Source organism: Sciurus vulgaris (assembly GCF_902686455.1).
Source record: "Sciurus vulgaris genome assembly, chromosome: 10".
NCBI lineage: Eukaryota > Metazoa > Chordata > Mammalia > Rodentia > Sciuridae > Sciurus > Sciurus vulgaris.
This window is the reverse complement of record NC_136470.1, coordinates 117,935,614-117,959,431: the sequence shown is the minus strand read 5'-3', so window position 1 is coordinate 117,959,431 and position 23,818 is coordinate 117,935,614. Positions and strand designations below refer to the sequence as shown.

At 42.3% G+C, this 23,818-nt stretch overlaps 2 protein-coding genes across 2 annotated transcripts in view; both read right to left on the bottom strand.

Annotated features, from left to right (window-relative positions):
- Nucleotides 1-23,818, bottom strand: part of LOC306638144 (uncharacterized protein) — a 148,725-nt gene that overhangs the window by 18,829 nt on the left and 106,078 nt on the right. The gene's annotated exons all lie outside the window — the stretch shown is intronic.
- The window catches only part of COL6A5 (collagen type VI alpha 5 chain), a 149,322-nt gene that overhangs the window by 51,240 nt on the left and 74,264 nt on the right, over nucleotides 1-23,818 (bottom strand). The window contains exons 8-24 of the mRNA XM_079101329.1: nucleotides 20,209-20,784; nucleotides 18,219-18,559; nucleotides 18,051-18,132; nucleotides 15,007-15,149; nucleotides 14,337-14,429; nucleotides 12,683-12,736; nucleotides 10,790-10,861; nucleotides 10,431-10,457; nucleotides 10,275-10,319; nucleotides 10,139-10,192; nucleotides 8,505-8,567; nucleotides 7,804-7,869; nucleotides 7,317-7,370; nucleotides 4,311-4,346; nucleotides 3,762-3,824; nucleotides 2,138-2,200; nucleotides 1,080-1,142 (exon numbers count right to left, since the gene is read on the bottom strand). Coding sequence (XP_078957455.1) covers nucleotides 1,080-1,142; nucleotides 2,138-2,200; nucleotides 3,762-3,824; nucleotides 4,311-4,346; nucleotides 7,317-7,370; nucleotides 7,804-7,869; nucleotides 8,505-8,567; nucleotides 10,139-10,192; nucleotides 10,275-10,319; nucleotides 10,431-10,457; nucleotides 10,790-10,861; nucleotides 12,683-12,736; nucleotides 14,337-14,429; nucleotides 15,007-15,149; nucleotides 18,051-18,132; nucleotides 18,219-18,559; nucleotides 20,209-20,784 — 1,895 coding nt within the window. The remainder of the gene's footprint in view (nucleotides 1-1,079; nucleotides 1,143-2,137; nucleotides 2,201-3,761; nucleotides 3,825-4,310; nucleotides 4,347-7,316; nucleotides 7,371-7,803; nucleotides 7,870-8,504; nucleotides 8,568-10,138; nucleotides 10,193-10,274; nucleotides 10,320-10,430; nucleotides 10,458-10,789; nucleotides 10,862-12,682; nucleotides 12,737-14,336; nucleotides 14,430-15,006; nucleotides 15,150-18,050; nucleotides 18,133-18,218; nucleotides 18,560-20,208; nucleotides 20,785-23,818) is intronic.

Genomic DNA, 23,818 nt, shown 5'->3' with positions numbered 1-23,818 from the left:
GAGAGAGGCTATTTTAAGAAACCAATAATTGAGGGGACTTTATAGTATTATCTACCCATTGGATCATGGAGATCATGTCAACCTAAGGATCCTGAGAATGTCATCCTCACACGCCTTCCCACGCCCACACTTCACCAAGTGTCCTTTAATAAAAGTACCAGAAAACCCTAAGCACATCCCTCACCCTCAAGATGATCTGCATTCTCCCTTGAATGTGTCTGCCTTGCTTTACTTAATACATCACTGTGCCTCTGCCCACACCTGCTGAAATTCTTTTCCTTCGTAGTAAAGGATCCCACTTGTCCTGAGTTGAGCTCCCCTCTTCCAGTAGGATTACCACTCTTTCTTTTTTCAGGGTGAGAACATTTAAGATCTACTCTCTTAGCAAAATTTCAATTATACAATACAGTATCGTGAACTATAGTCACCACGCTCTATGTCGGCTCTCCGGAACTCACTTATCTTGTTACTACCTTAAAGTTTGAAGATTTTCCTAAGGGCCATGAGGAACAGAAACCTGACCACATAGTTTGCTGGGCTCAGTATAAAAGGAAAACAGGCCCTTTGTTCAGAAATTAAACATTTCCAACATTGAGCACATCCTTAAATCAAGCAGGGGCTGTCTCAGAGAGGCCCTGTGTAACTGCACAGACCCAGGCCCCTGAAGGTGACCCAAGGAGGGAGCAGATGAATGGTTTTAAGTAGGGGAGTGAGATTCTGATGAGGTAAATAGTTTTCTCTGACAATCTCCAACACAGTCACCAGGGCTGGTGTGAGTTTAGAAAACAGCGTGTAACAGACTTGAATTCTGAAGTCCCCTACCCTACCCACTCAGCCACCAAGCACAGCATGCTTTCAGGAAATCAGGGAGATGAGAAGAGTTCTCAGCCTTGTTTCAAGATGGGTGAGATGACTGTCTCTCCTAGTAAAGGCAGAAGTGAGCAGTTAGAAAGAAGAGAACAGATTAGCAGAGTGCTAGTGTGCTTGGATTCCTCATGTGGGGAATGAACATAAAATCAGAGAAAGGATGCAGGTACTTTTGCTCTTAGTACTAGAAACCCGTAAGAAATAGCATTCACCTTTCTCCCCGTAAGTCCAGGTCTTCCCATGTTCCCTTTAGGTCCCACTAACCCAAAAGAACCCTGAAAAGAAAAAAAGGAGAGATGCAAAAGTTAACACCACAGCCATTCTTAGAAAACCCATTAGAAATGTTTCTTTTCTTCAGTCTTTCCCAACAGCCCCTCAATGCCTCCTCAACAAGAGATGCGGCCACCCAGGGCAGGGAGGCGTCTGGGCTAAACCAGATGACTCAGGGCGGAGTCCTACTTAGAGGACCACAGGTCTGCATCTGCTGAGACATCACTAGTCCACATGAGGTCTTAGAGAGAAAGGGAAAAGTCACCACTGACTCAACAAACATTATTTCCAATGTGGGAGACACTGCAATGCACTGATTTTGTCAGAACAGAGCACTTTGCTGCCACCTTTATGCATACTTTAGTTTTCCAATCTAAAAATGGGCAAAATCATCTTTCACACATCCTCCAGGAAGATGACTGAGCACATACAGGCAGCCCTTGCCCTTTGAACTCTTGCTGTCTGAGCTTAAGAACTGGATAGATTCAGAAAACGTTTCATACGCACTCTTCACTCTCTAAACACTTGTTACTCAGGAAACAAAGCAGATTCAGTGCATAACTTCAAGAGCTGGATTTAGGAATCAGAGAGATTGGAGCAGCAAGGGATCGCTTGCTAGTCAAGTATAAATATCTGTTCTCAAAGGAGATACATGTACGTGGCACAGACGATTTTTTAAAAGTTAGAAAAAGTAAAATAATGTAGTAGAATAATGCATCAGGTTTGGGAGGAAATGTTCATGATTCAGCAGATTTGTATTCTGCCAAATGCTTTCTTTCGGCTGATGAAGTGGGTCTGTGCTGTTTAAACCCCATGAAGGAAAAAGAGGGGTGCCTGACTCAGGTGTACGTAATCTGAGCTGTGCTAAAAATCTGACCCACAGTAATGCAAAAGTGAAATAATCCCTATGTAGATAATTTAAAAATAAACGATACATGAAGATGTTTTGCAGTAAGAGGAAAAGGTTGGAACCATTGACTGTAATGTCTCAGTCACTCACCTGAGGTCCTTTGTGCCCCTGGCTTCCTTTTTCTCCTTTCCTGCCAGGACTTCCACTTGACCCCTTTTGTGGTAACAAAAGAAATACAAGGCAATGATGATATCAATAAAAGTCACTTAAAAAATTTTTTTTAGTTGTAGATGGCATGATACCTTTATTTTACTTATTTATTCTTACATGGTGCTGAGGATCGAACCCTGCGCCTCATATGTGCTAGGCAAGTGCTCTACCACTGAGCCAGAACCCCAGCCCCAAAACTCATTTTCTTGGTTAGTGCTTTTTAAACACCCCCACAGAGGAATAGCAATGATCCAACCCTCCAAGAAGGCTTCTAACTATGAGATTAAGCCTGTATTAGGAGAGTAACTGAGGACAGGCCCAGGTACAGATCTTATTTTGGAATTCCCTCCCTGGGCATAAGACCCTCATCCTTCTCCTGTCGGGAGAAACAAAAATAGACCAAAGGGGAGAGAGAAAACCCATATAAAAAGGAAGATAGGAACAACAAATGGCTCCTCTGATGGATCCCTGGGCCTAAGTGCTTATCAATGTGTTAAACAGAGAGCAAAGTTGTTTGAGGTTAGCACTAAACGACATTTTAGCAGCAAATGCCCGTCAGAGGAATCGAGGTATATTTTTCTGCCCTATTTGCCATCAAATGCATGGCTCTCATATAGTTCTCTCAAATAGTAAAAGAAACCAGAAATAATGTTCCTCATTATCAAAGTACCAGCTGTGAAGCAGCCCCTGGCTGCCCAGAAGCCACTGGGTGAGGATCAGAGCTGCAGGTAATTGTCACCCAACTCCTGCACCCTAAAGCCGGCGAATGGGTCTAGGCTGATTCCATGGTCACTCAATCCAGAAAACCTGCTGGCTCATGGTTGTTTCAGAGACCCCAGAATCACTCAAGAGAATACCAAATTCCAGTTTGGTACTAGCAATCTGGAACTTTCTGGAAGGAAAACGAGTTCTTGGGAAGACCTTAGAATAAGAACATCTACCCAGATCTGTCCAGGCTTAAAGTGGGTCCTTTTCAGATTGGACTCCATAAGATAACTGAATACCCATACATTACAAAGCCATACTCTAGGGATGATCACGGCTTCTTTCTGGCATGGAAGAGAGCAAAACATCGCTCCAACTTCTGACACCCTTATTACTAATGATCAGACCATGATAAATTGCAAATGGCTCACATAAAGTTCAGCCATATTCTAGAAGTGATGTTCCCTGTGTATTTAACTTTAAGTACTCTGAATAATAATTTCCAACTTCTAACTAACTTTTATATATTGGAGTCCACTGGAGTCACCTCAATTACAGAAAACCAATTGATTGATGTCAATATTAAGTGCCAATATAATATTAAGGTATTGGATATTAATTATTACAAACACCCTGACAAAATACCATGTGAGCACACCTTTCATCTATAAAAAGCTTATGAGTGAACTGCAAATGTTGGAGCAGGTTTGATGATCCAGTATCACAAAATCACCCCCCATGATGAGAAATGCAGAATATGGTGGGTTCTCAGTTACTTATTTTTACAGAGATTCCTAACTTCTTCCCATTAGAATAACTCCACATAATCTACCAATATTAATGGAATAGTCCAACATACCTGTGAACCTTGTAATCCTTCAGCTCCCTGTATACCTTGAGGTCCAGGATTTCCTGGTTGCCCCTGATGAATGAGAGTTTCCAGCATTAAGATTTCCTCCACATAGTTTCCACATAGATTTTTTTCTTTATGATATGTATGTGGGACATAGGTACTATTTGATTTGTGGCTCACTCCCTACTTCACCTAGGATTTTACTCTTCCAGATTGCCTAAGGAATGAACACAAACTGATTTCTTATTTTTAGAGAAAATTTCACTCTCCTGCACATTAATTCCCAAAGCACATGCAAAGCAGTCAAATGCACAGCACTTGGAATTGTGTGAGTTCTTCTCTGCAAGGCATCTGTGAAGGAGGCTTTGCCCTGGGTCAGGCCTATCCTGTTTCTGGAAGTTGAATTGATGGTTGCTTGTCAGTGAGGATCGCATTCAGTGCTGGGCAATTTCCACAGCATCCTTGTCAAAAGCTCATTTATCCCAGAACCATCTGCTCAAGAGAAATGTTCTTGGTTCCCTCTACCATAGAAGACAGGAAATAAAGGGAACTTACCAAAGCACCTGGGGGCCCCCTTCGGCCTTCCATTCCCTGGAACAGAATAGTGTGCTGATCCACAGTTTTCATGACACCCCCAAAGAACCTGTCTTCTAATATTCCCTCTCAAACAAACCCACAAAGCACTCTATACCAAGCTCCCCTCAGCAAGCAGTGTCACATCCATCTCTCTACCAAGGGCTTCTGAGTGTACCTCAGGAAAGAGTGAAATTGCTGGACACAGTGTATCCTATGGGCCCCTGAAGTTTGCCTCTATGGGATTCTACAAGGAGAAAATGGCTGACAGCATCCATTGCACTCTGTGATGGTCCAGATGTTACCTTCACCAGAGAACAGCCAGGCTGATCCCTCAAGCCCTACCTGTCTGCTCCTAAGCAGAAGTGGCCACCTAGGGGCATCATTGCCCTCTCCTTCCCAGAGGCGACCAAGCCAGATGATTCAGGTCCCGAAAGCCTACTTCTTTTCCCTTAAACTACAATGAAAATCTGCACACTCACACCACCACAATCCCCACACCTTTGAGAGAATTGTGGAACCTTCTCAACCACCAATTCACTTTGTGCTAAGATAAACAAACATTTGATTACTTTAGGTACAAAACAAATACTCAAAACAACTCTATTAATTCATTTGCTGCATGGAAATTTTATTTCAAAATTGCCATTTTCTTTCAACTGCCCACTACCTGAAGTTCCTTAGAATAAACACCCTGACCAAATACCAGCTCCACCAGCTTGACAGATGGTTAGAATTTTTTCATTAAGGTCTGCCCTTTGATTCAAGGTACTCTCCTTTTAAAATGCAAATGTACTTTAGGGAAGTTGCCCACGGTAACTTATCAGCTGTTGGTAGCTGAATGTGACTGGTTACATTCTTGACATGAAAATAGAAAAGAGAGAGTAAGCAAAGATGGAGGCTACTCTATGATTTCTCAATTCTGACTCCATTAAAAAGCAAGAATAAAATAATGTTGATTGCTTGTAACAGACAGTGCTCATGCTGCTATCCTGAGTTAGAGACACAGCCCTAAGTGTTAGGCGGTCTTGAGCTCAGCTCTGCTCTTTAAGCCTGTGTGCACAATAAACCTCACCCAGGGTGGCAGAGAGCCAGTCTCTGAAGTAAGATATCTGAGTGCAAATTCCAGCTCTGCCACTAATTAGCTGTTGTGACCTTGGACAAATTGCCTAAGGCTCCTTGATGTTCTCATCTATAATATGGATAGAATAATAGTATCTGCCTCACAGATATGGTATGAGGCATATTTGAAAGTGATGTAATTGAGACCTGGTACAAAATAGATACAGTAGAAATATAAATATTATTTGTAAGGATTCTTTATTGTGGCAGTCAAAAGGCACCAGGACTAGAACACTGATTCAAGTGCATTTTCTTCCTTCTTTTTTTTTCAAGTGTGGTTTCCAGTGTGCTGATCCACAGTTTTCATGACAGCTGATGCTACATTTCATTTATACAAGTTGAAATTCCATCACGCGGGAGGCAATGTCTGGGGTCTGGTTGTGTAGTCCAGAATTTGACATCACTTAAGGGGCTCTGACCCTCATGGAGAAATCTGTCCTTCATTGGAAAGGTGGTGGAGCAGGTAGAAAAGCTTCCTGTAGTTCTATATCAACATTGCCTTGTTTAATTCAGAAGAAGAGAAAGTATAAAGGAGGAGATCAGAGGAAAGTGGGTAAAAGAAGAAAAGGGGGCTGAGAACCTCAGTCCTTAGAGGGACTTAAAAGTCACTGACTAGTGTATCCAAGGATTACCCCTACCCTACCCTGGCACTGGAAAGTGCCTGACTCATGTGACAGTTGAAAAGCTCCTTCAAACTGAAAGTATTTTCTCTCAAGTCAATAATACATATTTGTCTTTAAAATTTATAACATTTAGCTCATCTTGCTGCTTTACTGCTTCCTCTTATTAGATTTGAATTCCCATGAATGGAAAAGAGGGCAAAGTCCCAAAGAATGTCCCCAGAAGCACTGGGAAGCCTCAGTCATTGCATTGCAGATCCTTTCCCTTCAGCAACGTGATTCAAGATCAACAAAGGCAAGAGGCATCAGAAAACTCTCTCCACAATGTATCCCAGAGAGAAGGGCAGGCAGCCTTCAAAAGATGAAAAGATTTGTAATAGAAAAGAAAGCCAAGTGTGTTCAGTTCCCTCTTGCACAAAACTCTGCCAAAACCAAGGACTTTGCACATTATTCTCTTTTCATGATGTCCAAGCTGAGCACGAGATACAGGAGTTTCTAACATGTCAAATACCGTCTCCAACTTCAGTAGTTCACAAAGGGAAAGGTGATTTCCTGGTTGTTCTTTTCAAATATGAGGAAATCTAAGGCCCCTGTTTTTGCTATGATAGGCTTGATATCACATGGATGCTATAAAATTACCCTAGGACCTCAAGGTGGCCCCAGAGTTGACCCTAATTGCCAGCATTTTGGCCCATTCAATAAGAATTTATTTGTGACTCCTCTTTCCCATCAGCAACATGTAATGAGAATGTGTGTAAGCTACCAAGTTCACACTATTCTAACACAGCGCACAGATGCTCAGAAGCTAGGGGAGGGCATTTATACTCAAGTCATCCACTTTCTTCAAAGACATTCAAAAGTCTCTGGAAGGGCAGAAGGGGAAAGGCAGACTACACCACAGTGGTTCTCACCTGGGGTGATTTTTGCCTCCCATTCCCACCCCCACGAAATCTCTACAGACATTTGATAATAGGTGAAGAAATTTCTGGATGTCACAAACAGGCAGGGGTCTGGCTTGGTACTACTGACATGCAGCGGGTAGAGATTAGGAATGCTGCAAAACACCTCCAATGTCAGGGCCACCACAAAGCATTGTCTGGCCCCAAGTGTCAACAGTGCCAAGAGTTAGAAACCCAGTAAATGTATGGTCCCTGGATCAGCTGACTCTGTAGCAATGAATAATGTGAATGCCTCTGTGTCCTCTCCAAGGGATAAGGAGAGGAAATAAACGTCTGCAGATACTTACCCTGCTTCCTCTGGAACTAGGACTGCCTTGTGCCCCCTTCTCCCCAGTTGTACCCTAAAAACACAATCAAATAATCAGGCCAGATCAGAAAAGGACAAACTTTTCCCCCAAGACCATAAGGCAAAAGATACTGAGTAATTAAAGGCATCAACAACAAATATCAAATATTATTAAAACAACAAAATAAAAGTACCATGCTAGAATCATTCTGTGTATTAATGCTGCTGGTTAGATATCCATTAAGGAAGACAAAGGTACAGGGACATGCCCTGCTCTTCCAAGTTTCCCCAAATGACATCACTTGCCAGAAACTTAATAATTCCCATAAAAATGTAACCTACGATGAACATGACTTATTTTAACAGAATAAGGCCCTTTTAAGCATAGATAGGTTTGTTCAATTATAGAAGGGTTAGGTATTTTACTAAATTTACTTAGCTCAGTAATGGAATTAATCAACTCATATATGTAAAATAGATCCAGTTACTTGTCCTCCTTGTTCTCCTTTGGAGCCCTTTCTTCCTTTGATGTTACTATTTCGTCCTGGATTACCCTAGAAGAAGATTTTAAAAGTAATGTAGAATCCAAAAATATAAGCTCCACCCACCCCAAAAGGTATGATGTTCAACTACTAAGCTTATTTGGGTGAAGGAATAAGTGTGAGAAAATTCTCCAATTTGAAACTTAGGATTTTTGAAAGTATGTAAACCACATTTCCCCAATTTGAAGGAAACTTAGTGATAAATGAAGAATCCTAAGAGTGCTTCCTATATCGTGACTTCCCTGTAATGGTAGCCTCACTGATGCACTGGTCCATTCTTAGACCATTCCCTCAAAAGCGTAATAAGATCTCCTATAATTGAATCCACAAATAGGGAGACTACAGGTCTGCAAGATTATTAGTCCAATAAACAAAACTATGGAAACTTCTCTCCAAAGGAAATTGAAAGTCTTGACATACCATAAGGATACCTAAGATAAAAATTTAGTTTCCAGTTCTGAACCTTTCAAATAATCAGGCCAGATCAGACAAGGACAAATTTTTCCCAGAGAAACCTGAGTCAACACCTACCACCCAGCTCCTAAGATAAGCATTTGCCTATAGGTTAGCAGAAGACACGAAGGGAAAGGAGATGAGACTGTGGAGGACGTGAACAATTCAGAAGCCAGTGGACTCTAGGAACTTACGGAATCCCCTGGGAAGCCCTTTGCTCCATCTTCCCCAGGGGGACCTCTGGAACCTGGGCTGCCCTGAAAAATAAAACAAAATAAAATAAAACCAGCTTTTGTGTTAGCTTGTAGGAGACTTTTATAATGATGTTAAATGTCAAGCAGTGTGTGGGGTAGGGGTCGGGAGGGTAATCAGTCAGATAATATGTTCCATGTTCTTCTATCTCAGCCGGATTCCTGCCGGTTTCTCAAGTTCAGTTTTAAGCCTATGGTCAAGATATTTGTTGTGAGGCTGTGAAACTGAAAAACATCAAGAGGACTAACATAGGACTGTCTAATAAGACTTTCTGCAGTGCAAGAAATGTTCTGCATCTACGCTGTCCATTATGGTAGACACTAGCCATATGTGGCTATTGAACACCTGAAATGTGGCAAGTGGAATTTTAAATTTTATTTAATTTAAATTTAATCACATGTGGCTGGTGGCTACTATATTGGATATCCTAATCCATCTAGCAACTTCTGACATCTGTCATCAAATTTCCCACTGAAAACTTCCACAGGGATGTTTCATTTTCACCTGAAACTAACTGTTCCCAACTAAACTTGCTCAAGCCAGGATCCTTGGAGGCATTTAAATGGACTCCCCATTTCCTGCTCCTCTGGTCACCCCAATCTACAGATCTTATGTCCCAGAGCCAGGGTTAGGGTGAGCCAAGAGAGGCTCCTGGGTGCAAAAATGAGGGGAACTCACTCTGCCTAACCCTGACAGAGTGCCTCCTCTACCCCAAGGGGCTCCCTTGCTGCACCCCAGCCTGCACCTCCTGCCTATGCTCTAATGCCCCCTCCTGAGGAGGACAACATGCAGTGCTCCAACTGAGTTCTTCGTCCATGCTGCTCCTCCATCTGGAGGGCCTTTCCTCCACATATTGGCCTTGCTAATTGCTGTTGATCTTCAGTTTCAGAATCCTTTCCTCCAAGAAGACTCCTGGATACCCCCAACCCCCAGGCCGAGTTAGGTGCCCTTCTCTGGACTCCTATACAGATGCCTACAGTGTGGCCCCAGTCACATCCTAATGACATACTTGTCTCCCCACCACACTGTGGGATCCTTGAGGACAAGGACTGTGTGGCTCACCTCTGATTCTTTAGCACGTAACTCAGTGTCTGGCATATGACAGGTGCTCAAGACTATTTGATAAATAAATGGATCAGAACATAAAAGTAGAGCTGCTTGGAATCAAGTAGGCAGATATTAATGGGTGTTGAAATGAATTTCAAATAAAAAATGTTTCACTGTGATTTGTTCCACCAAGGCCAGCAAAATAATTTTCTCTTGCTTTTCTTTTTCTCTGATGCCATAAAGAGAACACAGATGCTACTGATGGACAAAAACATTCATTTCCAGACTTCTGAAAAACATGCCCATAGAAGGACCTCACATGCTTTGAATTCTTCTTGCTGAAAATTCTTAAAAATCACACAGTTACACACTTACCCCAAACAGGAATATGGCATTTATTCCTTGGTAATAGGCTTTTGTTATGCAGTTAAGTCAGCTGTCAATATTATCCCAACAGTCACTGACATACCACAATTAGGACTGTCCCTGTCACCAAATGCTCCTTCCTTGATGTACTGAAAAGTGTTACCTGTGATCCTGGATCACCCTTTTCACCTTTCTCTCCAGGAAGCCCATGAAAGCCCTAAAAGAAGAAAACAATTCCCATTTTAAAAATATGTCAACCTCATGATAGTGTTATGATAACTTGAAGAAAAATGGCTTACCTCTTCCCCATCGAGCCCATCAATCCCGTCCTCTCCATGCTCTCCCTGAGAGACAAGGACGGACAGCAGTCAGGTAAAGGGAGGTCTCTGCCATGCACTTACTGGGAAACTCATCCCATTAGGAAATCAAACTTGACTGAGGAGAAATGACAGTACCTTATATCCAGAAAACCCTTTGGCTCCCTGCAAAAGATTAAATATCTGTCACTAATGAATCAAAAACACTGTGGATTTACAGACTGCAGCAGGAAGGGGCTGCCTTGCTAACTAGAGGGACTGTGTAGCTCCTTAGTCACTTCTGGCTATATATCTGCAAAGGGGTTATAGATGGACTATAATTAATGCTCAAGATTCCTTGGGATTATTAAGAATAGAATTAATCTGCAGACAAGGAAACCAACAGATATAACTGGAGAAAGGGAAAAGGAAGGGGTATAGAAAAGGAGGGAGGATAGGAATGGAGGAGAGGGAGATGTTACATTGAAGTGAAAACAGCAACTCCAGCAGAACCTTACCTTTTGACCCTGTTTCCCTGGACATCCTGCAATCCCTCTATCTCCTTGGGGTCCGATTTCTCCCCGTCTTCCCTAAGAAAAGGAATCCGAACAGATATTCAGAGTGACACTGCTGCTAGCAGTTTGCTTTTAGAGTGTTGAGCCAGAGTCCATGAGCATGCCAAGTTTTAGGCAAAGCAATTCCTCCTGCAACTTGTTCATTTAAATCTATCTTTTTCTTCTCAGTTCACTTATTTTCCCTGTCAGTCTACAGGATTTCCGAACAGACCCAAGGTCACAAATAGGTGCAGAATGAGCTCAGTCACTTCACTCTCTCATCAGACAGTGCAGCCAAAGGTTTGGAAGTAGCTTCACTTTCTAGCCACATTTGGTAATATGTTGGCCCTAACCTCTTGCCCAGTTCCCTAAGGCTGTACTGGGAAAGTCAACACTGCTGACCCAGAAGAGCAAGTCCAGTGCTAGGAGACTGGAGCTGAGCAGAAACTGTGCACAGCAAGTGACACTATGGCAAGAACAAGAGCACAGAGGCAGAAGAGCCAATCCTGGTGGGTAGAGTCACCAGTTAAAGATGCCCAAAGTCAGACCATTCAAAAGGGAAAGAGTTCTCAAGGTCAAAGATATGCACTGCATGTCCACCACTAACCCTGATTCTCCTAAGAAATATTTAAGTACGATAAATGCCAGAGTAAAATGAATTTCAAGAGAAGGACAATTGCATGTTCATTAAGGGCAGGGCCCCCTGTTGTCTCTTGTGGCTGGCTCAGGTCTGGGTGCATAACAGGTGCTCACAGTTTGCAATATAAGCATAATTGTTAAGTAATGAGCTTAATTCTTTCCTTCCTGATAAGAGAGGTGACAAGTGATTCTCCTTTTCTCTGCTTCACTTTCTTTGTTCTGAGGATTATTGCCTGTAAGAGCACAAGGTCTTGCTCATGACCACAGGTTGCTGAAGTTTTATAACTTCCCATTGCCTGGGCTTTAAGCCAGCTGTGGGCGCTCAGTCAGGCAAGTGGGTCACACTATTTCCCACACTCAAAGCACTCCCAAGATGCTTTGTGGTCTCTGAGAACCCCTTGGGCACAAGGTGAGAGGCTGAAAAAACTCCTCTTGGTGGTGATTTTGTAAGGTAGGTCAGCCTTAGAGTCCTAGAAAACTTCATAAATGTTTACAGATGAGGAAACCAAGGCTCAAGAAGTTAAGTGTCTTGTTCAATGTTTCACACTGAGGTCTCACTCCAGAGTCTGACCTTTTAAACATTATAAACTTGCTGGCCGGACGAGGAGCTGGCCTTGATTCTAAGGGGAAGGAGATCCAATCACAATGCTTTCTGAACTTTCCCCATCCCAAATGGACCCACCCAACTGCTTTTGGTTCCTTCAAATTCCACTCATAATTTGGTTGAGGAACAAAGTGAGAGTTCTGGTTGATGTCCAATACTGAGGTTCACAAAACTCTGTAGCATTTAATCATGAAGCCACACCTTGAGGAATGCCTGGCCACTTCCTTTTCTTGGAGGGACATATGCACCAGCTCTGACTGATGGCCACATTCTAATAAGTACTGGGTTTCAGGTCTAAAAACAGCTCCCTAGCAGATAACCTGCTGCATCCTGCTGAGGGTAAAGAGGAAGAAGCCCAGCTTCCGATCACAGATTAAAAACATGCCAGGCTACATGTATGTGAATCTGTTCCCTCTCTGTCCCCAAGCTTAGATTTAGTGAATTCCTCATGATTCAGACAAGGAAAAAGGAAAAGAAATGCAAACCTTTCCCCCAAGATGCTATATATAAAAAATAAATTAAAAAAAAAAACATACTCCTTCTGTATGAACAAAAAGCTTTTCATGGAAAACAAAATATGTGCGGTGGTGGGAAGAGAAGACACAAAAACTTACAGGGTCTCCATCTTCTCCCCTGTGTCCTCTGCTGCCTTTTAGACCTGAAAAACCCTGGGGGAAAAAGAAAAGTAAATTTTAGTCATTCTCCATCAATTCAAACTTGCGAAGTTCTTGGGCATTCCAAGCAAGCTCCTCCCTTCAACATGATCTGGATTTTGCAGATGTGGCTGCCAGTGTCTGGAGCTGGCTTCCATCCTTGCACTCATCTCTGAAGCCCCTCTGCAGAAGGTGGACCCTCCCATGGCCAGTAGGAGGCTGACCCTTGGAGATGGGGGTCACAGGCCCACTCCCGTGTCTGAGGGATTTGCAGGGAGTACATCTGTGACTGCCATATTCTTTTAGCAGGTAAATCAGTAACATTTCCAAAGGGATCATTTTATTTTCCTCCGCTTTTTCAAGAGCTCAGATTAGAACGAGCATTTCCAACAACATGATTGTATATACTCACATTACAGTCATTTCTCCCTCAGTCACACCTGGTTTCACTGCTTCAGGGCTTATTTGTGGCAAAGATTTCTTTTGAGGTTTGCTTTCCCCACCTCTAACACAGGTCCCCACCCTTTGCTCAGTCTAGTAGGAAGGCTGTGCTCCTAGAATATAAATCTACTATTGACCCAAGAGAGGAGACTTTGTTAAACAACATATCACAATATGGTAGAAAAGTTCAATATAAAGGATCATTCCACAGGGATGGCTAATGCAGAAATCATGAGCAAAAGTATAGTTTATCTCTTTTTATAACAGTCCTTTTTATTGTGATGTCCAAAATACATTTGAAAATGCACACACAATGAATAAAATATAAAGGAACAGCTTAATTTTTATGAGATGAACTTTATACAATAATTTTACAATTATCCTATGTGAACTGTGTGCCGCCATCACCAAGGGTGAGAATTAGAACATCACCAGTCCCAGGCAGAGTGCCCACTCTGATCACAAGCTACTGGATTCTGCCACTCTCCCTCACTCCACCCCAGGGGTGCACTCCTGGTGTGTTTTCAAATATTTCACCACTTAAGTATTCATCCCTAGACACTATACTTAGTTTCTTCTGTTTTCAAAATTTTTGTAAATGATATCATACCATTTATAATACATGCCATATGTATTCTTCTATGCTTTGCTTCCTTTGGTCATTACTAAGTTGGTAAAATTTATTCACATTCTTGTGTGCAGTTGTAGTTCATTTGTTTGCATTGGGTATTATAGAGTATTTCACTGAAAAGTGCCAGGATGTATTTATCTTTTCTGTTGTGTAATTGATCTTTCATAATTTGTTGCTTGAAAGGTCTATTAATCTACAATGCTCTGATTTTTTTGCAGTTCAATCGTGTTCCATTGCTGATAAAGCACAACTCTCTCCACAATTTTTAATACCTTTCAGACTGTCTATAGCAAATACAAAAGTGTAAATTGCAAAACCAACAAGTAACATCGCTAAGAATGTCTGAGCAAAAGGGGAACCATTCTTAACAGCATTATCAAAAATGAGTCCTTGAACTGGCTCCTACAAAAACAGGTCACATGAAATACCCAAAGCAATTACATTAGTATGAAGGCAAGGTCATGAATTCAACCACTCAGTCTCAGTCTCACCCATACCAAAGCAAGGCACACTGGAGACAACAGTATCACAACTGAATAGTACCTTCAAGCCTTGTAGTCCTCTGCTCCCCTGAGGTCCCGAAACCCCTGAACATTTGCAAAATGTACAGCAGCAAGCTCTCTCTGCAATGTTTCCCTGGGAAGGAAAAAAAAAAAAGCAGATGTGCAACAATCATCAGGAATTTTGTTACCTGTGAATCATATTTACACAAATCAATCCACCACCTGCAACCCCATCTTCTGCCTCTGAACAAGGGGTTGCAGAGCATAAGAGCTGCTTTTGAACTTCATATTACAGAGAGGGCAGTGTCTAGGGCTGAATACTTAAGTGGTGAAATATTTGATAACAACCCCCCTCCAAAGGAAATGACCGCTATTATTGAAAGGGCACAGGCCAAGTCTGCCCAAGACTTTTGGCTCCTAGTTAACAATATCCTAAAACAGGAATTTCTAGAGTATAAATCGTTGGGAGCTTTTTAATTGGAGTAGGAGTTGGTTGGTCTTCAGTTCTCCATGTATCCATTTAGTGAGATGACAAAGATTGGAAGGATATGCAAAATATAAAACACGATGCTCTGGTCTTTCACACGTTTTTACTTACTAAACACAATGTGCTTAATTTACTGGAGCAAGCAAAAGTAGACTTTGGAAACAGCAAGATTTCAATTTAGTTCTCATGGCATTTGGAATAACTAGATTTTTCAACAACTCACCAGGTACTGTGATAGCGTGCTACCCAGTTCTGTCATTCCAATGGTCAAGTGAGTCCTATAATCAAATCCTTTCCCAAATTCAAAGCTGGAAAATTCGTCATGAGCAACCGTGTTCAGGGACACCACCAGCAGAGCATCAAGTCCTATTTAGTAAAAATAGCAGATATAAAACCAAAGAGTTGTACATGAAAAAAGAATTTCCACTCAGTAACATCATCCAAAAGGGGAAAAAAACATTAGCAGAAGTGGGACTCCCAACATATGAAGAATCCAGCAGAAGATTCACCTGCATTTCTGAATATGCAATAGATTCTGGTCTCTGACTTTAGCATGAAATCTTCCTGAGAAAAGGAATTCAAGAGAAACTATTTACAAGTCTAGTGAAGAACGCTAATGGAAAACTGTAATCATCATCTCACCACCAATTTAGATGCAACTCTTGGGCATTCAAAAGTGATTTTTTAAAAACAGCATTTATTCAATAACCCAATCAATAAATGGGATAAGGAACTGAACAGGCACCTCACAGAAGAAGAAACACAACTGATCAACAAATATGTGAAAAAATGTTCAACATCTCTAGCAATTAGTGAAATGCAAATCAAAACTACACTAAGATTTCATCTCACTCCAGTCAGAATGGCAATTATCAAGAATACAAGCAACAATAAATGTTGGTGAGGATGTGGAAGAAAAGGTACACTCATACATTGCTGATGGGACTGCAAATTGGTGCAATCACTATGGAAAGCAGTATGGAGATTCCTCAGGAAACTTGGAATGGAACTACCATTTGACCCAGCTATCCCACTCCATGGCATATACCCAAAGGACTTAAAATCAGCATACTACAGTGACACAGCAACATCAATGTTTATAGCAGCTCAATTCACAATAGTAAACTATGGAACCAACCTAGGTGCCCTTCAACAGATGAATGGATAAAGAAAATGTGGTATATATACAAAATGGTATATTACTCAGTCTTAAGAACCAAATTGTGTCATTTGCCGGTAAATGGATGGAGCTGGAGAATATCATGCTAAGTGAAATAAGCCAATCCTAAAGAACAACAGGTCAAATGTTTTCTCTGATATGTGGATTCTAATTCACAATGGGGGCGGGTGGGACTAGGAAAGAATAGAGGTACTTTAGAAGGGAGTGAAGGGAGAGGAGGGAGTAAAAGGGTAGGAATGATAGTAGAATGAGTTGGACATTATTACCCTTTGTGCATGTATGATTACACAGCCGGTGTGATTCTATATCATGTACAACCAAAGGAACAAGAGTTATACTCTATTTATATATGATGTGTCAAAATGCATTCTATTGTCAAATATAACTAATTTGAACAAATAAAAAAATAAAAAGGGTATTTTTCATCTTCCAAGCATTTTTCTAAAATTTCCTGTATGTAAGTTAATGACAGTTCTTAAGTTATCTCCATTTCCAAACACTCCTGGGAGCCCAGGCCCTGAGAGCATGAAGCCCATGAAGGGTGATTCCAGTCTCAGCTGAACTTCTGATCATGGACAGTTCATGCACTCATTCACTCTCTTATTAATGCATCTAATAGTTTGTTTACTCTAACTGCTCTTAAGCAAATATTATTAGGAGCCTGTTATGTACCAGTCATTGTATCAAGGATGCAAGATGAGTAGGTCAGGAATGCCCCCTCCTGTTGGAGTTTGTGGACAAGGAGGTAGACAAGAATCAGATAGGCGCTCCAGAGGTAAGTGCTCTGAGGAGTATCAGGGTGCTAGGAAGCCTTGAGGGACTCCTTAGTCTTGGAGGGTCATGGAAGGTTCTTGGAGAAACTGATGCTTAGGCTAATTCAAAAGGATGAATGGAAGTTGGACAAGGGAAAAGAACCAGAGATGGAAGATGGAGAGAACTGGGGAGGAAAGGAGTTGGGAAGAGCTCTACGTAAGATAGAGGGGAATGAAGCTGTGAAGTACCCTGGGGGAGGAGGTGGACATGTTTCCTGTGCCTGGAACCCTGAGTGTGAGGAGTAAGTTAAGGTTGGGTGTGGGGCAGAGGTTAGACTCTGCAGAGTCTCTTGGCCACATTAAGGAAGTTTATACCTATTCTAAGACCAGTGAGAAGGTGTTGAAAGGATCAGAGCAGAGAAGGTAACACACCCCAGAAATGAAACAGAGGGGCTGGGAATATAGATCAGTTGGTAGAATGTTTGCCTAGCATGCACAGCATGCACAAGGCCCTGGGTTCAATTTCCAGCACCATAAACAACAACAACAACAAAACAGAAAATTCGGTGGCCTCTAGGGAGGTTGCCTGTGCCAGCTGAGTCCCAGAAACCAATTTGGGGCTCTACTAAGGAAGTCTCCAATGATGCTTCCTATTTGACAATTAGTGACATCTCCACTTCACTGCATGTTCCTCTCAACTTCTGTACTTAGTTTCCAGTTCCATCCAGAACTATGACATGGACACAATGTGTAGGGTAGGAAGTGCTTTTCCCAGTCCAAGTTGCTATCTTCTACATGGACAATCAGAAACAATAGGAGGTGTCTTAGGTCAGGCTTCCCGGAAGCAGAATCTGAGAAGGGAATTTGTGCAAGTGTGGTTAATAAGACAGAAAAGCTTCGAAAAGAAGTGGAAGGTGTAAACAGGGATACTTCTCAGCAAAGTCTTACCCTTGACCTGATTCATGAGGAACTCCAGAATGTAAACTGTACCAGAGTTGACTCATTTGAGGCCAGGGTACTGGTCCTTTGTAGCCCTATATGTATGATTGATAGCCCCAGTTACCAAGACGGGAAACCGTATAACCCTACCCTCTCTCCAAGCATATCCACACACGATTCAGGTCAGTCAAGGGCACCTCCTGTAGAACGCAGATGTAAGCACTTGGCCATACCATTTGCAGCATTTGGGGGAAGAGTGTGGGGCTTATCAAGTGCCTCTGGACAAGGAACCAACAGTATCTGCTGCAAATGGCCAAAGATCTAGAGCACCCTAGGGAAAACAGAGACTTGCTCAGCATATTCCATACTTCACTGTGTAAATTTTCAACTCAATACCTGCTTCTCTGAGCCTGTCCGATTTATTTTCAAGCATCATGGTGCTCTCTCCCTGAAGACCATCTGAAAAGATGAGCAGCACCTGGAGAAAGAGGAAAGCGAAGAATGGGCTGATGTGAAAGCTAGAGCTATAACAGGAAGGAACGGGACACAGAAGGAACACAATACCTGACCCCGGGATGCAGATTTATCCTCAAACGTATCCCACAGCGACTGTAAGAACTGTGCATTCAGATGAGTTGGCCCCCTGACGGTGACTTGGAGCAAGCTGTCAAATATTGCTTTCTGGTAGATTTGGAACCTGCTAGGGAATTCGTGCTCACTGTTCACCTTAAAGGCCAGGCTCACCTGCGCCTCTGCACCTGCCCCACAGCTCACCCCCCTGATGGAGGTGATGTCCTTTAAGATACTTGGGAGGTATGATTCCAACTGGGGATGGCCCTGGAACAAAGGCTGCCCCTGCAGGTGAGTGGAAATGTCGAACCCGACCACGATGTCCACAAAGCAATCTGGAGATCAAGGGAAATGAGGCTATATTAATGAGTAGTCAGGAATAAGGAAGGGTAGGAAAAAGGACAGCTGTCATGCCCCAGAATTGGAGTCTAGAGGGTCTCTGGTACTCAAAAAGTATACAAGAAGAAAGACACTGTCTGTTCTACCACCATATAACACAGGTGTCTCCTCTGTCCCCTTTTGGATATCACACATTCCCGTAGCTGTTTAAGTTCAAACCATAGCATAGTCTCATTCGCAGTGGCTTTGGGTGTGTGTATGCACTTTCGTTCTTTAATAATGACATATTCTAATTCATGTAACCATGACATAATAAACATTTTAACTCTTCTAGAGATCTTAATTTCCAGAGGTCACAAATGCAAAAGGTTGCAAAAGCTAGGTGGATAATGCAGATGAGTCAGGTGAGCAGAACATGAGGTCAATGGGCTGGAGAGCAAGACCCACCCCTGCATCTGCTCACTGTTCAGCTCCAGCCGAGAGGACCCATGAGGGAAATGGAGCCCACCCTTGTTAAATCTTCTGCTTTTTCAAAGAGGAATCTGAAATCCACAGTTTTTGAATGTAAAATTTCCACTTTGTTCATGCTGTCAGTGAATTTAACAAGCAGTCGGTCGGCTCTGGACAGGAAAAGCAAACTGGTGCAAGTGGCCACCTGGTCACCTCTGACCCTGTCTGGTTGCTCATTTTCCAGATGAGGGGACAGCAATTCATGGAGGCTATTGCTCCTGCTCCAGAGTTAGAACTCTGGCTTTGTGGCTGCAGGCCCAGGACTCTCGCTACCTCTGTCATCTGCCTCCACTTGAATGAGACATAAAAGATCTGAGGTACTTGGGGGAAAAAAAAACACATTTTTGAAGGATGCTTCCATCACAGGACTAGAAACAAACACTCTGAGAAATTCCTGCAAGTTGTGCAGACTCCACAAAATGTGGACTGTTTCCTGACATGCTGCCCTCCCAATCTCCACCCCAAATTGACAGGACCTGAGTCCCGCACGGCTGCTGTCAGCTGCAACCAAATATTGACACCCCCACTAGATGGGACATTGCTCTCCATTTCATTGTCCTCACACCCTGCCCTCTTGCCCATCTACATTACCCACCTGGACTTTGTAGCATTTATATTGGTGACCTCTGGATTAAATAACTTCTAAGGACAATTCAAATCTTTACTGTGGTATGATGATATGGACAGCATTATTCAAATAACATACTGTATCCATGTACATAGCTGCACACACAACACACACACACACACACACACGGAGTCCCTCACAAGGTGGTTTTACAAAGTTAAAATAGTAAAACTTTCAGTCTATAAATTTCAGTCTGTTCATTTTCCTTGCTTCCTACTGGAAGCAAGGTTGTCCTAGGACTTCTGGCAATGGAGACAGTGGAAATAAGAGATTGAGAGTCAGGTTTTGAGAACAGTATAAATAGCAGGGTCCCTTCAGGCTCTGCAGCCTCTCCTTGTCCCTGAGAGATGGTGACTGATTCCATACTTCCTGGAAGCAGAGGAGAGCTCTCTTCTCACTGCACATTGTTCTAAATAAATGTTCTGCTAGAGTTGGCCCATGCCAGACCCTTGGGAAATAAAGAAATGGGAAGTTATAATTGAATAAAACTGGACAAAGCACACTTACTGGTTTTCCCGCAGCTCTGGCAGATTTCACGGACCATTCTTTTTTTCACATCCACGTTCTTTAATCTATCGAAGTCTTGAAAAGTGATTATTTTTTCAGAATTGCCTGTTATTGGTAGAAGCTGTTCCTTACGAACATCTCCTATGCCCAAAACCAGGATGCAGATTCCAAGGTCTTTCAGGGTTTTCACTGCATCTACCACATTGTAGCGGGGAGACTCAGATGTGATAACAACCAAAGTTTGAGGGACACCAGCATTTCTCCTCCCACCAAAAGATGGGTGAAACATAGAGCTCACGTGTTTAAGGGCAAAATCAATTCGTGACTGCCCATTGCTCTTGGAGACATTCCGAATTCGTGATTTCCACTGGGCTTTGGTCAGAGTATTTCCCAACTCAATAATTTCCTGATAGCGGCTCCCATATTGAGCCATCCCAATTTTCATTCTTTGAGACAGAGTATCAAAACTATCAATTAAGTCTGACAAGAAGGTTGTCATGGTAACAAACTCCGAATCAGACACCATGTTAGAGCCATCACAGAGGAAAATCACATCGGCTTCCTGAAGGTTACAGACTGCAGTAAGAAAAAAGAATAAATTATTTTCCTCATGAATCATTCTAATTATTTTCTTTATTCTAATATTTAAATTACTTTACCAACCACTTAAATTGCTTTACATTGAGATAAGTAAATTGAGATAAGTTAGCAGCAAAATCACTGATTGGCCCTCAAAGAGACTGACAAATAGCAGGAAGAGAAATAATAGCAGTGGCTTCGTGAGTTGTAATTATTTGCATGATCCATTGGAAAAGACACTGCAAGCTACTCAGAAAGAAAGTAGGAAACAGGCATAGATTGAATATATTCATTAAGAGAGGATTACAAAGGCTAGAAGTCTCTTCAACAGACTCTGATTGGAACATTCACCCAAATCAAGGTAACAGTACTGTTACACTGTGTTTAGTACTCCTACTCTTATCAAGGCTACCATTGCCCGTGTGTATTGAGAAGTGCCATTTCTAAAACATTTTTGGCATATCATAACATAGATAATACAACCGCCTTATAAAGAATTATTTTAATTTTACACATGTAGAAATGAAGTTCAGAGGTTAGATGACCTAAAATCATATAATTACTATGGAGTGAAGTTAGTATCTGGACATCTAAATCTTTTTTACCCATAAATTCAGCACGTTTGTTTTTACGGCAATGTTTTTTAACCATCATAACCCAAATATTAAATCATCATGAAATGAGATCTAATAGGTAATGAACTGGGCATGGGGTCATCTTCAAGAAGCCTAATACGAAATGTCCCAAAACCAAGGAATGACTTTCTACACTTGGTTCCAAACAAACTCAATGGCTGGGATGGGAGCAGCACTATAGTCGTCACTAATGGCAACTGAGACCAGAGTTGCCCACCATCACACAACTCCTTGGGACGGCAGTGTAGTAGGTGCAGATGGGCTGCCCAGATAAACCTTCAAGGAAGTTGGACCTTCGTGTGGTAGCAAAAAGCCTCCAGCTGTCAGCTCCTTCAGATCTGCCTCACCACAGAGAGATCCCTTGCCAAAGGTCATGCCCTTCCTAGGGCAGCCCACATTAGGGGACTCAGAGGGAAGGGGGTTCCCAGATGTCTTAGTCTGATGCTGGACAACTCTCATGGACAATGCTTGCTTCAGAACTGTCTGCTAGGTTTAAAGCTTTGTTGAGTGTATGTCACTGCTTGATTTCTTCTGCCTGTCTTGCTTTCCCCCTTTATTTCACAGATGCATGTCCCTAATAAACATCTTGTATCCCAAATTCCATCTCAGCATCTACCTCCAAAATGTAAGCATATAAGATAAGAACAAAGCAGCTCCCATATTCCTAAGATAAGACTGCAGTCTTAGAACTGTACCTGATTTGGTGAGACCCAACAAGGAACAAGAGACCAAGCCTGCCCAGGGAATTCATTGTCTTGTGACAGATAGAGGTAATAAAATAGCAGGAAGTGCATGTTACGTGCTACCACCAGACAATAGAAGGTGCAAGAGTTGGGAGACACAATGAGGACATGGGGTCAGATGTCAGGCCAGGATATTAACAAACAAAGCTAAAACTTGACACATTAGATGTAGCAATTGCAGTGATGGGCTTGTGCTCATGGTGGGTAGAATAATATGCACAAAGATTTGAGAAATTTCAAAACAACAAATTGAAAAAAGGTGAATTGTAAAGAAGGGAGAAGCCATCAATAGTTTGGAGAAGTGGTAGGGATTAGATGGAGCCTGGGAGTTTGGAAATGACCCCAATGACAGAGAAAAACTTCCAAAAACCTGTAGGCAGAGGAGTGACACAGTCCAGTGTGTATGAGAAAGATCACTCAGCGTTGAGATTGGATTGCATGATGGCAGGAGAGATGGAGAGACCAGGTTTCAGGGTGGGAGTCTACGGACCAGAAAGAACAGGCAGAACTGAGATGATCCTTCTGCTGTGCAGTGGGGTAAATCATGTGTTTCTTACATAAAGATAAAATCTGAAGCCAAAAAGATGAATTATTTCATATTTAAAATAAGGTAACTCTGTGATGGTAAGACAGTTTCACTCAGCAAAGAAAACACAGATCTGATGCAGGATTTAGGGGAAGCTTGTCTGGAGTTGGACTGGGTATAGAGATGGGAGCAGGTAAACATTAGTCTTAGAAGTATGACTTGTGTTGGCTACAAAAGCAGATTCCAGATTGGTAAAGAGGAAAGAAGAAAAAAAGGAAAAGGAGATAGAAGGAGGGAAGAAGGAAGGGAAGAGGAAAGAGGAAAGGAATGTAGGTTGGTTGATTCGTTGGCCATGTTTGAGGGTCTGGGCCAATACATACATATGCATTCAGAGGCACAGGCCCTCCATAGATGACTTGTCAATCTCTACTGCTTCTGAGACCAGGTAGCAAGTCTCACCTTTTCCTCATGGAATGTGACAGGTGTGGCCAACGCAGCCCAGTGATAGCTCATGTGATCAGCTTAGTCCCCTTCCCTCCTGCCCCCAGCAGCCTGTCTTCATTACTCCACGTTTGACTCCCCCATCCCTCCCTCTGCACTAGTGGTTCTCATCCGGAAAAGAACACAGACCACGAAAACCTCTTAGGACCAAGAGAATGCTTATGATACCATTCCGAGGGCCTTGGATCTTTGAAGACAAAAGTCTGTCTGTAGAAATCATGAAACTCTCTACTTGAGTCTGGCTAAAACTGACCACCAGTGGTCAGTTGCATTGAGAGCAGAAAGCAATGGAGCAGCACCTATTAAATGGGGTAAGGTGACCATGTCCCTAAGAGGAGGGTCATCTTTCTGGCAAAAAAAAAAAAAAAAAAAAAAAGACAACAGGGTGGCAAGACAGCAAGGAATGCCTCTGAAACTTTCTTGTATCATCTCTTCATTGCATGCAGCGGTGGGAGGAAACTCTGGGATCTTGCTCAAACAACTCATTTCTTTTAGAGATAAGAAAACTACATGCAGCTCAAGGAGAAAAATGGTCAACCCATGATACCCAAGTACCAGCGAGCCAGGATTTATACAAATTTACGATTTATACTTTTGTTTGAACTTTTGTTGCGACATTCCAAGAA